This window comes from Plecotus auritus (genome assembly GCF_963455305.1).
Source record: "Plecotus auritus genome assembly, chromosome: 1".
Classification (NCBI taxonomy): Eukaryota; Metazoa; Chordata; class Mammalia; order Chiroptera; family Vespertilionidae; genus Plecotus; species Plecotus auritus.
In genome coordinates this window covers 50,156,694-50,172,448 of record NC_137770.1, presented here as the reverse complement: position 1 = coordinate 50,172,448, position 15,755 = coordinate 50,156,694, and the positions used below count along the sequence as shown (strand labels likewise).

The window sequence follows — 15,755 nt, the reverse complement described above, 5'->3', positions numbered from 1 at the left end:
TCCTTGATTTCTCCCCACAAAAGTGCATTGAGTATTTGCAGGACACAATCCTAGGTGGGAAGGGGCTAGTTTGGGAGGGGGACATGGAGGGGTGCCCATGGCAGGCAGGGCCACAGGCTAGGGCTCCAGGAATTATTAGCCCCCTAAACCAAGGGCCTTCAGGTTGGGGATGGAAGTTGGAACCAGGACCCTCACCAGAAGTCAGGCTGTGAAGAAGAGAGTGTGAGAGCACTGAGTACCCAGGGCTGCTGCAGGCTCCCAAGAGGGCCTGGTTTGGTGCTCCCTACAAGTGAGAGCCTCTTTCCTGGTTCTCACCTCAGGCCTGGCCTGTTCCAGAGACCCACAAAGTCCCCACTCCTCTTGCCAATAAGGACCCCAGCACCACGCTTGGGGCTGCCCCTCCCTGCTGTGCTGCTCAGGTTACTGTGCAGCCTTTGTCCAACCCACTGTTCCATGGGGCCAAGAGGGCAGGGGACCCTCAGTTTGGGGTAGGGGCAGAATCTCTCAGCCACCACAGCAGGTAGGGACTGTGACCTGGAGTGGGGTTGGGGAGTGGGGGCACATGACTCCCGGAGGCCTTCCGCCACCTTGCCCAGGCGAAGGGATAGCACAAGGACAATCAGCAGCCTTGCTCTTCCAGCTTGATTATGGCTTTTCCCTACCTCCCCCCCAACAGGACCCCTGGGGAGAAGGATCCTTCTCAAACCATACCAGTTCCTCTCCTGTGATTTGTTCTGAATTTTCAAACAAAGAGTAATTATGACAGATGTGGCGCAATCAGCATCATTATTCAGGGAAACAAGAAAGGGAAAGGGAGCTGAGGAGGCCCCTGGGGGAGGGTAACTTGTCTTCCCTCTGTGGGAAGAAGCAACCCCCACCTCCACCTTCAGCAGCCCCAGCACCCTCCTAATTTCCTTTCCTGGCAGCCAGCTCTGCCCCAGCCAGCCCTGTCCAACCACACAGCTAGGGTAAGACCTTCTATGCCGAGCAGAGCATCCCAGCCTAGCTGGCCCTTCAGACTCCCCAAGGGCCTCCAGCAGTGCCTGGGGATGGTGGGGGCAGGAGGAGGGCTGTAGCCCTTCCTGGCCCACCCAGAAGTGGCTCCCACTCTGGCAAGGCTTCTAAGCTGTCCTCTACTCCCAATACTCCCGAACCCCCACCCTGCTCATGCCCAGGTACCTGCCTCTATTTCTGAGGCATTAATACCGATTATGTTCTCAGGGGACTCTAGCCCCCTCGAAGGATTCAGGCCATTGAATTTTGGGTCAGGCAGACCTGGATTTAAATCCCAGCTTACCTACATACTGTGTACCTTTGGGCAAGTTAATTAACCATTCTGGGCTTCTGTTTACTCATCTGTAAAAGAGGACTAGTAATAGCCATTAGTGGAATTGTTATGGAATTAAGTAAACTAATACATGAAGGGCTTAAGACAGCGCAGCTCCATAATACTAGGACTGCTTCTACAACTACTAGTTACTTCACCACCAGAACCACTCAGCTCAGCCTCCAGTGTGCTTGGGAAACTCAGAGGCCCTCTGTAATATACCATGAATGTCAGGAGACCCCACCCAAGGTTTGCTGGTTAACATTCACATCCAGAACCACAACCACCAACAAAGCCGGGGGCACACCAGGACCTAATAAAAAGAGAAATGAGCCTGCCAGTCTGCCCTGGGAAGATATAAAAGGATCCCCTCTTTTTCAACCAGAGAGAAGTGAGACACTGGGGAAGGCAGAGGCTCACTTACCTGCCCAGGCTGGTAACTTGCTTGGGCAAGTTACCTCCTCAGGGCCTCAGTTTTTGAATCTGTAAAATGACAAGATTGGACCAGAAGAGCTACAAAGTTTCTCCTGCAGTTCTGGATGCCTGGGATCTGACCTGAAGGCGGGGAAGACCTCAAAGATCCTACACAGGCTAGGAATTTTAGGATGCTTTTGCTGCAGCCTGCAACTCAGTGACAGGACTAGAATTTGGTTCTCTTTCCTGGTGGTCTGCCCCCTCCTCTCCATTTAGGTGGTCTGGTCTCCATCTGCCCACCCCAAGTCCCTAGGGCCTCCTGCTTGTCCCCCCTCACATTCCAATGGCCTTGGGGGCAGCAGCCAGACCAGAAAGTCCAGTTCCTGCCCATTATCACTGTTCACATCTGCACTGCAACCCAACACCAGCATTCCAGAGAGCTGCCCCCACCACCCACTGTGGTCAGTGTCCAGGCCCAGAGACAGGCCCCAAGCAGGGGCCAGGGTTCTCAGATTCCTCCCAGTGAAGGTCTGCCCCTGGGGAGGCTTCGACTTGCTGGGGAAGCCAGGGACCCTTTCCTTTGGGGTCTCTTTGAACCTGACCCTCACAGTCTGTCTTCTTCCTATCTCTTTGTTTTGTGCTGAGGTCTGAGCTCACCTACTTTGCTCCTGAAATAGGAAGATCTCCCTCCAAGCAAAGCAGAGGATGGTGGGACACAGAAATCACCCCAAATGGAGAAAGAGGCAGGAGGAAGGACAGGGCAATAGAAAGAAAGGCGCTAGAGAAAGAGAGACAGTAGGAAGGACAAGGCAGGAGAAACTAGGGATGACGGATGATAAAGACAAAGACCTTAATCATGGTCTCACAGGAAGGCAGAGAGGAGAAGCAGTGTATATATATATATATAGGAGTATCAAACAGCAGAGAGACCAAGTTCCAGAGAAGAGCTGGAGAAGGGTGAGTGGGAGGGAGAAGCTGGGATGTGAGCCCTTTGCATCAAATTTTGTTCCCCCTGCCTGAATCAGGTGGCTGGCTGGCCTGTATTCAGCCCACACTCCCCACTCGCTTCATTTCCCTGTGATCTGGCCAGGCGCCCCTCCTGCTTGCCCCTCTTCAGGCCTTTGTTCCACCCCGGGCCTTTCCACCAATTCTGCCCACCCTAGCTCTCTAGCCTGGCCACAAAGCTCCAGGGAAAAGGGGTTCCCACAAGAAGGCCCTTCAAGGAGAGCTGGACCCCAATCTTGGGCCCCATGCACATCCTTTAGGCATGCACCTATATGCTCAAGTACCCACACAGGTACACATGGCAATACACAGGCATGCACGCACACACATACACATACATAAGGTCTCTACATTTCTTGTTGCATCAGGGTTATGGCCAGAGAATCTTAGGGGGGCATAGGTTAATTACACAAGACAGACATTTTTGGAATCACTCAGTCCAGTTTAAACAAAGACAGCAGTGAGCTGTTTGGTTTTCCATCCTGGGTGCCCTTCTGTTCCATCCTACTTTTATTGAAGGCTGTGTACAACAGCCTTCAAGCTGCTGTAAAAAGTCTCTCTCTTACACACACACACACACACACACACACACACACACACACACACACACACGCCTGCAGGGACTCTGCAGAAGAGAGAGAAAGGCAATACAAGAAGGCCAGGAGTGAAAAAGTCCTTTCTCCCTGGGGGTGGGGAGGGGACAAGGGGTTAAGGGGGGCTGGGGGCCTGTTTCATTTGCAGGCTGCAAATGCCTCTCCTATTCACCGGCCCACATTCCCAGCCAAGGCGCCTGGCCAGGGACAATGCCGGGAACAGGAACAGAGAAGATTTGCACATTGTGTTCAAGGGGCCAGCTGGCTGCCTTCGACAGTGGAGCCAAGGTGTGGGAACCAGAATCATTCGACTTCCACACTCAAGTCCTGCGGGTGGAAGTGAGGGGAGCCCTCCCCCAATGGGCCTGGGGATACAGGCCTCAGGAATAAAGTCCAAGGTGGGAGACCCCAAGATCCAGCCATGAGGGATTCCAAGCAATTTGGTCTCTGATTCACACCCCATCTGGCGAGGAAGAGAGAGTCTCAGTTCCTCTAGAGAGAAACACGCAGCAGCAGCCACCCCATGATCGTGCGTGCCCCGAGTGTGTTATATTCCCCTGCCGATCCTCCCTGTTCACAAGCTTCTGTTCCTTTGAGCTATGCTATCAATTACAAGGCAGGGAGAGAGAGAGAAAGCAAGAGAGAAGCAGAGAGAGAAACAAGAGAGACAGAGCTTTGCACCCAGAAGCCACATGTTCTTTAGTTTTTACCAGGCTCCACAGGCAGGGGATGTGAGAAATACAAAAGAAAGAGAAGCCCTTTAGGACCTTAAAACCTAGTTGAGGAGACAGATGGAATATCCAGCGACAAAACAGTTACTTAACAATGCAAGCAGCCGTCACTGAGAGGAAGGTTGAGCCTGAATGCCACAGACCACAAATACTGCCTGCCTTAGCAGGGGCAGAAGAAATTACTGTAAGCTAAATGGTCTTTAGGGAATGACTGTGGGTGAGGAGGAGCAGGGGCAAAATTAGACTGGGAAAAGGCCCAAAGAAGACAGATGTGTCCCAAGGGTTGGCTGGATGACAAGGAAGCCTTACTACCTTAGGGCAGAGATGAACCTCAGTCCAACCACCCAACTTTACAATGAGAAAAGCAAAGCCCAGAGAGGGTGACTGACTTGCCCAGAGCCACACAGGATACCTGGTGTCCAGGTAAGGTCTTTCCATTGTACCTTACAGCTTCCCAGGAGTGTCAGAAGGGGTTGGTCTGTGGAAGGCTGACTAGCAGGTAAAAGGGCCTGAACCTTACCCATTTGCACCTACTTCTGTGCCATGGCATACAAACGGGTAAGCTGCCTGGCATGAGAGCAGATCTAGGCACCATCACACCAGTGACACTTCAGGATCTGATTACTGTCCTAGTGGGTAGGCAGACATGCATTTGAGGGCCAGTGGGGGAGACTTCCTCTGCTGAGCTGCTCTTCCCGGAAGAGAGAAGAGCCTGGCTTCCACATACCAGGTCTGAGCATATAATCTCCAGGTGACAAAGGCCTCTGGAGTTATAGCCACTTCTCCCACTGCACTGGACAGAAGCCCCCTAAATCCAATGAGCCCCTCTACACAAGCTCTACTCCCCAACAGCTCCAGCCCATAGTTTTCCTGACACCCCCACCCCCACCCAGACCTGGTTATGCCCAGACTCTGCCTGCAGATCCACACAACCAAGGATCTTGCTGCTGAAAGAGGATTTCAGAGTAGTTGCTTAAACTGCCCTCCCTCAGACAGGTTGAGAATGATGTGGACTTTATTTTAATTTTTTTTAAAATATATTTTATTGATTTTTTACAGAGAGGAAGGGAGAGGGATAGAGAGCTAGAAACATCGATGAGAGAGAGACATCGATCAGCTGCCTCCTGCACACCTCCCACTGGAGATGTGCCCGCAACCAAGGTACATGCCCCCGACCGGAATCGAACCCAGGACCCTTCAGTCCGCAGGCTGACGCTCTATCCACTGAGCCAAACCGGTTTCGGCATGATGTGGACTTTAGAGGTGGGTAACTGAGGGCCAGAGAAACAGTGATTTACTGAAGTAGAGACAGAAGGGATTAGAACTGGACTTTCTCCCCTCTCACCACACCCCACGGCCTCTTCCTAGGGATCTGGACTCACCAAGGGCCTTGCTGGAACCACCACAACTGACAGCTTAGAACATCACATTTCTCACCTCTAATACCTCCCCAGAATAATAATAGTTAATCTTTAAGGAACACTTTCTATGTGCCCTGTACCTGCTAAGTTCTTTACACATATTATCCTAGGTCAGTGGTCGGCAAACCGCAGCTCGCGAGCCACATGCGGCTCTTTGGCCCCTTGAGTGTGGCTCTTCCACAAAATACCACGGCCTGGGTGAGTCTATTTTGAAGAATTGGCATTAGAAGAAGTTTAAGTTTAAAAAATTTGGCTCTCAAAAGAAATTTCAATCATTGTACTGTTGATATTTGGCTCTGTTGACTAATGAGTTTGCCAACCACTGTCCTAGGTCATTCTCACAAGATTTCTCCTTGGTAAGTATTATTTCCCCATTCTAAAGATGAGGAAACTGAGACTCAGAGAGGTTAAGAGACTTGCCCAAGTCCATCTAGCCAGCATCTCGTGGCCTCTATAGCCCACCCGCTTAACCACTGTTGGGCCTGCCCAGTCAGGATGGCTCAGGCTGGGAGGGAGGCAATCCTGTTTTTTTGAGAACCCAGCCAGCATTGAAACGGGCTGGACCTCATCCTAAACTAGTGGTCAATACCCAGCACTAACAACAATAATAATAATGAGCATTTCCTAGATGCCAGGCCTGTGCCAGGTGCTTTACATCCATCACCTCATTTAATCCCCAACAGTCCCGATAGGCTGATGGGATTATGCCCATTTTTCAAAGATGAGGGCACAGAGGTCAAGAGGGTTAAGTAATTTGTGCTAAGGACACATGATCAAGTAGTGTCAGAGTCAGGGTTCAAACCCACCTTGGTCTGGCCCTGAAGCCCATGTACTTCTGACTTCACTCTGCTGCCTATAGACCCCACACCAGTGACTATGACACAGGAGTGGGTTCTCCTCCAGCACTTGGGGACCAGCAGTGTCAGCATCACCTGGGCTTCTGTTAGACATGTAGAACCCCCCTTGGCCTAGACCTACTGATTCAAAATCTGAATTGTATCAAGATCCCCAGGTAATTCACAGGCACAATAAAGTTTGGGAAGTCCTGCTCTAGGTCACAAAGCTCTTCACTCCAGTTCCCCAAGGGGCCTGACACCAAGAACTGAGGCCAGGAAGTGAAGGGCAGGAACTGAGGGCTTCTGCCTGAGGGGAGCAGGGGAGCTGGGAGAGGATCCCCCAATTATCACCCCTCCTGTAGGTAGCCATCCTCCTTTGAGTCATCCAGGCACACAGAACTCAACAGGTATGAGTCAATGCACATGGTCCCCTGGATCAGGTGACCCATGTGCCCTCTCTAGAACCCCTCCAGAGGGATGGCAGAGGGCCTCGCAGGGTCTCACAGCCCAGCTTTAGCCGATACCCAAAGGCTTGGGAGAATCCCCAGGCCCCCTCAGGAAGGGGTTAAAAAGGAATAAGTCACATTCGGGCTCCAATAATTCCACTCCCTGATAGATTGCCCTGGAGTGCTCCCTGCCTGAATCCCAGGGCAGGAGGAAGCTGGAGGCTGGGAGCAGACTTGGGCAGCTTGCTTTTGTTAGCCATGTCAGTGACGCTGCCTTCAAATGAAGACGAAAGTACTGGCTTCCACTACTGAGCACCTTCTATGTGCCAAGCAAAGTGTGGGGCGTGCTAGTCCCCACAACCATCTCACAGGGTAGGGTGTACATGTTACAGGTGAGGAAACTGGGCCATGGAGAGGCTGACCTGTCCAGGGTTTCCCTCTTAACAAGTGTCTCAGTTTTCAACCCCCAAACAATAAGCACATGGAACAGCAAGGCGGAGAAAACAGACATGCTAGAAGCTTGACCCACATGCTAGGACCCTGACCCACTCCATCCTAAAAGGGAGATTCTTGGAACTGAGGCCCCCAAGGAATCAGCCTGTAGTTCAGCCCACTCTGGTCAGGCCAATGTTCAAAGCAGCGTCTGAGCCCACTGGGATGGAAGGGGGGTATTCCCAGGGGTCAGCCCGGATGTCTCAGCACACCTGCCCACATAGATATGGACCCCATCTGCTTCACTGGGTTAGGCCTCTGGGTGGACTGTGTGTCTGTGAGGGGTGCTTAGCATGCCCCTCCCCATCAGTCCCTGTGAAGTAGGCAGGAGAAGTGGGGCTTCAGAGGTCTCTTCACACCTTTCAGCACAGCACCTCCCAGGTCACACCCCATCTGTAGTGCCTGCAGGTATACGGGCAGGGAGTTCTTCCCAAAGGAGGAAACCTAGGCAACTAAGCAGCTCTGCAGGTTTCTAGGGACATCAGCCTGTGAAGTGAGAAAAGGGGATCCAGCCACTGCTTGCTTGATATCCAAGCGTTCCCACTGGCCGTGTGGGGGAGAGAGGCCATATCAGACTGCCAGTGTTTGGGGGCAACACCCCCCAGCTTTCCCCGGACCCCAAAGGCTTAACGAAGGTGACCTCACCCTCCACTGCTTCCCCCAGCCAAAGCCCACGGTGCAGTTTTTTATACTGTTAGGCATTTAAGGAAACCAAACATCTTGAAAGTATTACCATTTATAGAAAAACACATTTGCAATTAACTATATAGAAACACCTGGGGATTTATCTCCCAGATGCAGAGGTCATCAATCCCTTGGCATTGATGCAAGTGAGGGAGTGTGGCCTGAAAAGTCTCATTTCTCCCATCCGCAAGCTTCCTCAAGTCCCTGCCCTCTGTCCATGCTTCTCTTCCTCACACCCAGCCATCTGCTCAGAGGGTACACCAGCCTTCCCCTACACAGCCAGGAGGGCCAGGGCATGAGGGTTGCTGAGCCAGAAGTGATTCAGCCTCGAGGTCCAGAGCTGCCTCCCAGAGAGCTCCATATGGGGGCCTGGATCAGCCTTCCTTAGAACAAAGGGGCATCTTAAACTCAACCAGAGGGCTCCTGCCTCAAAACGATTCATCACTCACCAGCCGTTCAGAGCAACTGTGCAAATGCCCTCAGAGCCAGGAAGAAACTTGTCAGTGATCAGACAGGAAGGAGGCAGCGTGCCATAGGAGTTAAGCGGGAGGGTGTAGGGTCCAGACTGCCTAGACTGCAGTCCTGGCTTCTCTGCTTATCAGAATGGCCCTGAATCCTCCTAAGTGTCAGTTTTCCCATCTGTGAAAGGGGGATGATAACTACCAATCTTCCTGGGTCTTTGTGATGGCTAAACGAGATAATTCATGTAAAGCACCGAGGGTGCCCCTCATGCAGCAAGTACTTAGTAAGTATCAACTAGAATTACTGTCAACCAGTTAAAGCACCTCTTTAAGGGAACCCTCTCCCTGCGGAGTACAGAGCTATGAGATGGAAAACATATACACCTGCCAAAACTTCTGTCGTTTCTCAAGAGCAGTAGTTCCAACCATGGTTCCCCCACCCGATAGCCTGCCATCTCCCCAAGATACATAGATAATTTTGGTTTATGCAACACGCTCCCACAAGTGTTCACAGACTACACTCAACAACAACAGAATTGTGCAGAACAGGGCAGTAAAATACATCCATCCTCCCATCACACCATCAGCTCAAGCAAAGCACAATTCTAGCGCTAAAGCACCTTGCTTGGCATTTTCTCTCCGATTCAAAAAAGCACAGCAGGTAGCAATTCACCACAATGTACACTTGAAGTATCTTATGATTTTATTGTCAAGTATACCTCAATAAAAGTGAAATTTAAAAAAAGCACATCAGCATGAAGGTGAGTGGGAGAAATGTTAATGCCATTACTGCAGTAACTCCAAAATCATTTTACCATGTTTTCTGTAAAGCAAATTGTTGAAAAGCTTCAGAATGTCATTACTGGTACAGTGAGATTTATCCTACCCAAAAGGTTGAAAGTCAGCACATAATTAAAAATTCCACCCTAGCCGGTTTTGCTCTATGGTTAGAGCGTCGGCCCTTGGACTGAAGGGTCTTGGGTTCAATTCCAGTCAAAGGCACATACCAATCAATGTGTCTCTCTCACATCGATGTTTCTCTCTCGATCTCTGAGTCTCTCCCCTTCCCTTCCACTCCCTCTAACAATCAATGGGGGGAAATATCCTCGGGTAAAGATTAACAAAAATTCCATGTAGCCAAAATTTCCCTTCAAAAATCTCTTAAACCACCCAAAAATATGACAACTGTTTATCTTGAAACACAAGACTCACACTCAATGGATCAGGAAGCTCACAATATACAGGCATATAGAAACTAAGACACACAAAGTTGGATAAAGTGCTCACTCTCTCTCCTGCTCCCCACTACACTGTTTGGCTATATTCTTACCAAATCACATTCTAATCAATTAAATGAGTATATGATGTAATTCCACCACCATAAATTACTGCTATGCCCCTCTCAACGGACCCATGCTAAGAAATTAGTCCTCTGGAAGGCTAAGATGGAACTGCTCCTCCGGCTCCCCATTCCCTTGACCCCCAATTTGGGGAAAAAAGTAAAGGGTGTCCACTTACTTGCTGCCTGGATGCGAGCCTTCCGGCTAACCACCAGCCCAAAGCGGTTCTGAGCCACACACTCATAGTCGCCCTCGTCTGAAGGGCTGTCTCCTTGATCCAGCTGGAAGTGACGGATCATCATGGACCCATTGGCCAGCATGGTGGAGTGAGGACTCTCCGACAGCTCCACCCCATTCTTCCTCCAGGTGATTCGCACTGGAGGGGTCCCTTCTACCCTGCAGCCCAGCACTAGAGGCTGCCCAGGGACTGCAACATCATCGCTTGGCTCTACAGCAAATGCCAGTTCAGCAGAGTGGTCAAGACCTGCATGGGGCAGGGGAGGTGAGAGGAAAAGAAGAGATCAGTGTGGAATGAGCAGAGAGAAAGAACTCCACACACACGTGTTCTAAGTTCTCTGGATCTGTACATTTCATCCCCATCTTTCTGTAATGTTAATAGGAATCTCTATTAATACGTAGGACTTTATGCATTATGAAGTGTCATCCCATGCAGTAATTTAATCAACACACAATCTCAGAAAGATAGATCTTATTTATTCTATGTCCTCTTTTACAAGGAAGCTGAAGCCAGAGATATTAAGCAACTTGTCCAGGGTCTCGCAGTTAATAGTTGCAAATTTGGGATCCCAAAGCAAGGTTGATTCCAACACAGCTGCTGCCACTTCTGTGGTCAGCATGTTTAAGCACGGAACTTCACAGACTTTCAGAGTGTGACCTTAGGTAAAGTATTCAACCTGTCCTGGCTTCCCATTCTTTGTCTGTTTAAATCGGGAACAACAATAATACACTTTGAGTTATAAGGTTACTGAATATGATTAGAAGACTGAAAGGAACTCTGAAAAGTTAAAAGTTCTAGACACAGCCCTAGCCAGTTTGGCTCAGTGGATAGAGTGTCGGCCTGCGGACCAAAGGGTGCCAGGTTTGATTCCGGTCAAGGGCACATGCCCAGGTTGTGGACTCAGTCCAAGGTGCAGGAGGCAGCCAATCAATGATTCCCTCTCATCACTGATGTTTCTATCTCTCCCTTCCTCTCTGAAATAAATAAAAATATATATTTAAAAACCCACAAACTTCTAGACACATATAAAGTGAGATAGAAATAAACCATTGCTTCTGTTTGCTAGCAAAACCACCTGAGGTCTGATGGATGCCTGGCAGGGAGCAGGGTGTGTGGGCCCAGTACCTAGAACACACTGGGTATTGTTTTTTGTTGTTGGTTGGTTTTTGGTTGTTGTGTTTTTGTCATAAGGAGAGAAGAAGAGCACCAAACGTCAAGTCAGATTTCCCAAAATTCTGGAAGAGAAGGTTCCTAGAACCTTTACTCCCGCAACAGATCCACTCCTGCAGAGAAGAGAGGAGAGCTGGAAGAAGAGGGGAAGGAGTGTAGAGGAAGAGCAGGATGGGGAAATCAGGAAAAGCCTTAAAGGAAAGACAAGCGCTCCAATCCCAGGCATGATGCCAAGTCGCCAACTTCTCCAACAAGCAACTCACCAGACCAGTTACAACTTCACTCCAGGAGATATGGACCCACCTACGCTGAAAGGGCAGCCACAGACCCCTCCTCACATTTCCAGAAAACTAGCGATCCCAGAGCTGCCCCTCCCCAACAGACCAGCGTCCGCCGGCTGGGGGAGATGGGGAAGTAGGTGGAGAAAAAGGGGGGGGGGCTGGGGTTATGGACGGTCCCCCCATCCTCCGGGATATGTAATGTTTTAAGACATTTGAGGATCATACCTCTTCAAACCGCTACCCGTCCTTCCCATGACCTGCAGTCCCCAACCCAACCTCGGTATAGCAACGGGGGATAAAGTTTCTCCTGGATGCGGACGCGATGGCCTACTTCTCGGAGCTGAGAGGAGAGAGAACATGCCCAGATGCCCAGATGAATGTCTGCTGAGAACTTGGGGTAGGAGAGGAAAGGACTAGATTTGCACCCATTACAGCCACTGAGAGAACAGGGTGGTGAGACGGACTCTGGGCAGCAGAGCCGGACCCCGGAGCCTGGGGACCGGGCGGCTGGGCGTGCGCACACTCCGGGGAAGGGCGGGCACGTGGGCATCCCCGCGCTCGCTCGCACGCTCCGGGTCGGCTTCTCTCCCCCTTCCCCAGCTCGCTGGGTGTCTCTCCAGTCTCCCCATCCCCAGGCGCGGCCGCCGGGAATCTTCCTCCCTCTCTTCCTCCGTCTCTCCCGCGCACTCCGCGTCCCGGTCCTACCTCCAAAACCAAGTCGCGTCCTTTCTGCCCGGGGCAGCCCGCTGGGTCCCAGCCTCCGCCCACCCCCAGCTCCCCAAGTCTGCTGTCTCCAGCCCCGGCCGCCTCGGGCTACTCCGTGCCCGCCCGCCGGGCTCCGGGGGGCTCCGGGCACCCCAGCTTGCCCTCTCGGAGGGACTCAGTCCTGGTTGGCTTCCCCAGCTTCCCAACTCCAGTCCGCCCGCCTAGCTCACGTTTTGCCTCACGCCTTACCCCTCGGTCCGGGTTCGGGTTCTGCCCCGAGTCCTGGAGCCGCTTCGGACTAAGCCGGGACTCGGTCCTCAGCATCCCCCAGGCGCCCCAGCAGCCCGGCCTCGGTGCCCTCTCCCCCCGGCTCCGCCCTGTCCAGCTCGGCTCCCCTTCCCGGGCGAGTCGCTCCCGCCCCGAGTCCTCTCGCAGGTCCGCGCGCTCTCCCAGGTCCGCCCCTCTCGCCCGCTTACTCCCTTCTACCCCTTCCCGGCTCGGTCCGCAGCCTCAAAGCGGCTGGCGCCCTCACTCACCACCGCTCGGCGCGGGCAGCAGCAGCAGCGGCAGCAGCGGCAGCAGGAGCTGGGGCCGGCGCGGCGCGGGCGGGCGGCGCGGGGGCGCGGCGCGCGGAGCAGCCATGGGGCTCTCGGTCCGTTCGACTCAGCGACGCGCGGCTCCGGGGCCTCTCGCGGCTTACAGCGTCCCGCGGGGCCGGCGCCGGAGCCGGGGCCGGAGCACCGGCCGGGGCCGAGCCCGGGCGGCGGGGGGCTGGGGCCACATGCCTGCCTAGGAGCGCCGGGGGCACCGGGGGAGCGCCGCTTGCGCCATCTTGCACCTACCCCGGCGATCTGTCAGCCTCGCCCGAGGTGCGCGCTCCGCACTCGCAACGCCAAGCCCGCCCCGCCCTCTTCCCTCCGCCCGCCGACAGCCGCCCCCCTTCCCAACCCTCCGGTCCCCTCCCCCAGTCCCCTCTCCCCGGAGGCCCGGTCTAGGGAACAAAAGAGCCGGCGAGCACTTTAAGCGGCCGGACATTCCGGGCTGCTCGGCGGACGCGCCCCCTGAGCTTTGAACTGTGGCTGGAGCGGCCGGCGCCGTCCCACACAGCAGCCCCTACCCTCCCTCCCCTTGGGCCAGCCCGGACTTGGGGGACTGGAAAATTGGAGACCCAGCGGACTGTGGAGTGGGTCCGGGCTGCGGAGAAACATGCAAAGATGCGGGATTTGCTCTGACCATCTCTTTCATCTGCGCCCTCCTCCACCGTGTCCAAGTCTATATTTTCGAGATAATTCTCTTAAAACGGCATAAAGTTGTCAAAGATTCAGTTTTCCGTGGGTTTCTGGTACTTCCACCCAAAAGCGAGGACGTTGATGAGCTGCAAGATTGGCCTCTCTAGACTGAAACGGGAGTCCCCCGCTTGGGTGGACCTGAGATAGGAGGGGTGGGGAGAGTCGACCCAACAGGACAATGAGAACGGTAAAGTAACCCGGCTTCCCACCGCAGTTCCGCGAGCTGTGTAGCCCAGCCAAGCCCGGCAGTCACTCTCTGAGCTCACCTGAAAAATAATCATCTCTCTCCTACTCACCCCTAGAGACCTTTAAACCACACAGGTCCTGACAGATGACCTGGGAACTGGAAAAGCAAACTACAAGTTAAAATTCCCAGTAACATTTCCAGAGCCCAAAGAAGCCTCAGTGTTTCGCATCAGAGAACAAATAAGGAGATAACATAGGTCCCGTGTGAAAATGATATAGAAGGTAGGCGCCTCCTAGGAGTTTCACGGACATGCTAGCCCTCAGAGATCTTGCATCTTCACCACTCACTATTATATGATCTGTTGAGTCCAGCATGATGGGCTAGTCCAAGGAAATTATTGAGCACCGCCTGGCTGGTGTGACTGGGTGGTTGAGTATCGACCCATGAACCAGGAGGTTGCCGCTCCGGGTGCATGCCCGGATTTCAGGCTCAATCCCCAATAAGAGGCATGCAGAAGGCAGCCTCTCATTGATGTTTCTATTTATCCCCCACCCTCTCTAAAATCAGTAAAAAAAAAAAAAAAAAAAAAAAAAAAAAAAAAAAAAAAACACATAAAATTATTGAGCACCTACTTAGTTCCAGGAGCAGGAGATTTAAAGGGATTAGTCTCTGCCTCACTCAGCTATTTGCTCCTGGCATTGGACTGGGATGGCAGAGGAATAACCACGTCTCTCTTTTGATACCAACTCTGGAATCTTGGGATCAGGAATGTTACCCATCTATAAAACCTTGGTGCAGATGAGTAAAAAAGTGCAGGCCTCCAGAAACCTGACAAGCTTATTCATGATGGGGTGTGTGCAGCCCAGGTACTCCTAACTCTGTAGTAGCAATTTGAAGATGAGTCTGAGAGGCAGGCACTTGAGGCATGTGAACCGTGGGAGGAAATGGAGAAATTCAGGGTCAGGGGACAGCAGCACACCAAAGCCCCAACTGATTTTAGTAAGGAAGAACAGGAATGATGGACTTCTATTGGCCATAGGAAAGGGAGGGAAGGAGGGGGGGCCCACCTTGGGCCCAAAGTCCTGGCACTCCCTCCCACAGGGCTTTGAATTCTCAACAAACCCTTCTTGGCTTGTCCTGAACTCAGAGGGGTCAAATTGGTGTCCTGAGCTGCTGTCATTTTAAATTCATTTTGACAAGTGTTTAATTCTTCTTTATCACAACCCTGGTCTAAGAGTGATATGCAAATAATAGCTATTCTGCCACATGTAAAATGTGCAGTATCTCTCCATATGATCTGTCAATTAACTTGGGTCTGGCCCAACCAGCCACTTTGGGGGTGGTCCTGGGCAGGGTAGCCTCTGGCTTTTGGTTCCCTCCATTAGAAAAGCATGCACATGGCCCTGGGCAGGTAGCTCAGTAGTAGGTTGGAGTGTCATCCCAATATACCAAGGCTTCAGGTTTGATCCCTGGCCAGGGCACATGCAAATATCAACCAATGAAAGCATAAATAAGTGGGACAACAAATTGATGTTTCCATCTCTCTCTCAAATCAATAAATAAAAATTAAAAGAAAGGCATGCACGTTCCAGGCTCTGTAAAGATCTTAGCAGAGAAGCTGCCAACCATGATCCTGAGATGAGTGTGGGGTGTGAGTGAGAAGTTTTGTGTGTGACTGTGTGCCCATATTGGAGTTAATGGACACAAAGGTATTTGTGAAGATCAGTATGCACATGTGAAGCTCTGAGCTTGCCTAAATGTGTGAATGTGCAACCATGAGCCATTTTGGAGACCAGAGTTATGCAGAAGAACAATTGCGGAGCCCCAAATCTCTGGAGTTGTTTGTTCACTCTTCTCTTCCACCCAAGAAAGTAAAAAAAAAAAAAAAAAAGGTGTCCAGAAGGACAGAAGGAACAAGATCCCCAAAGAGCCTAAAAGAATGCCATCAATGAACATATCTTTCCTAAGTTTAAGTCTTTTTCCTAAGTGCCAGCTGAGGGAGGTAGATGGTTCAGTTCTTTCTCATGACCACCTGCTCTCTGCCCTCAAAAACCAACTCTTCCCATCTGGTAAGAAATGCATTCTCTATGCAGAAAGGCTGAGGAAATTCTAGACATTGGTTCCAACAGAGAACC

The 15,755-nt window shown here is 51.9% G+C and overlaps 1 protein-coding gene across 3 annotated transcripts in view; it reads right to left on the bottom strand.

Moving 5' to 3' along the window:
• Positions 1-13,030, bottom strand: part of IGDCC3 (immunoglobulin superfamily DCC subclass member 3) — a 41,531-nt gene extending 28,501 nt beyond the window's left edge. For all 3 annotated transcript variants that reach the window (XM_080662875.1, XM_080662874.1, XM_080662876.1), the window contains exons 1-2: positions 12,681-13,030; positions 9,929-10,234 (exon numbers count right to left, since the gene is read on the bottom strand). In XM_080662875.1, the coding sequence (XP_080519001.1) occupies positions 9,929-10,234; positions 12,681-12,786 (412 nt within the window). In that variant the 5' untranslated portion in view covers positions 12,787-13,030. The remainder of the gene's footprint in view (positions 1-9,928; positions 10,235-12,680) is intronic.
• Positions 13,031-15,755: the final 2,725 nt, after the last annotated feature.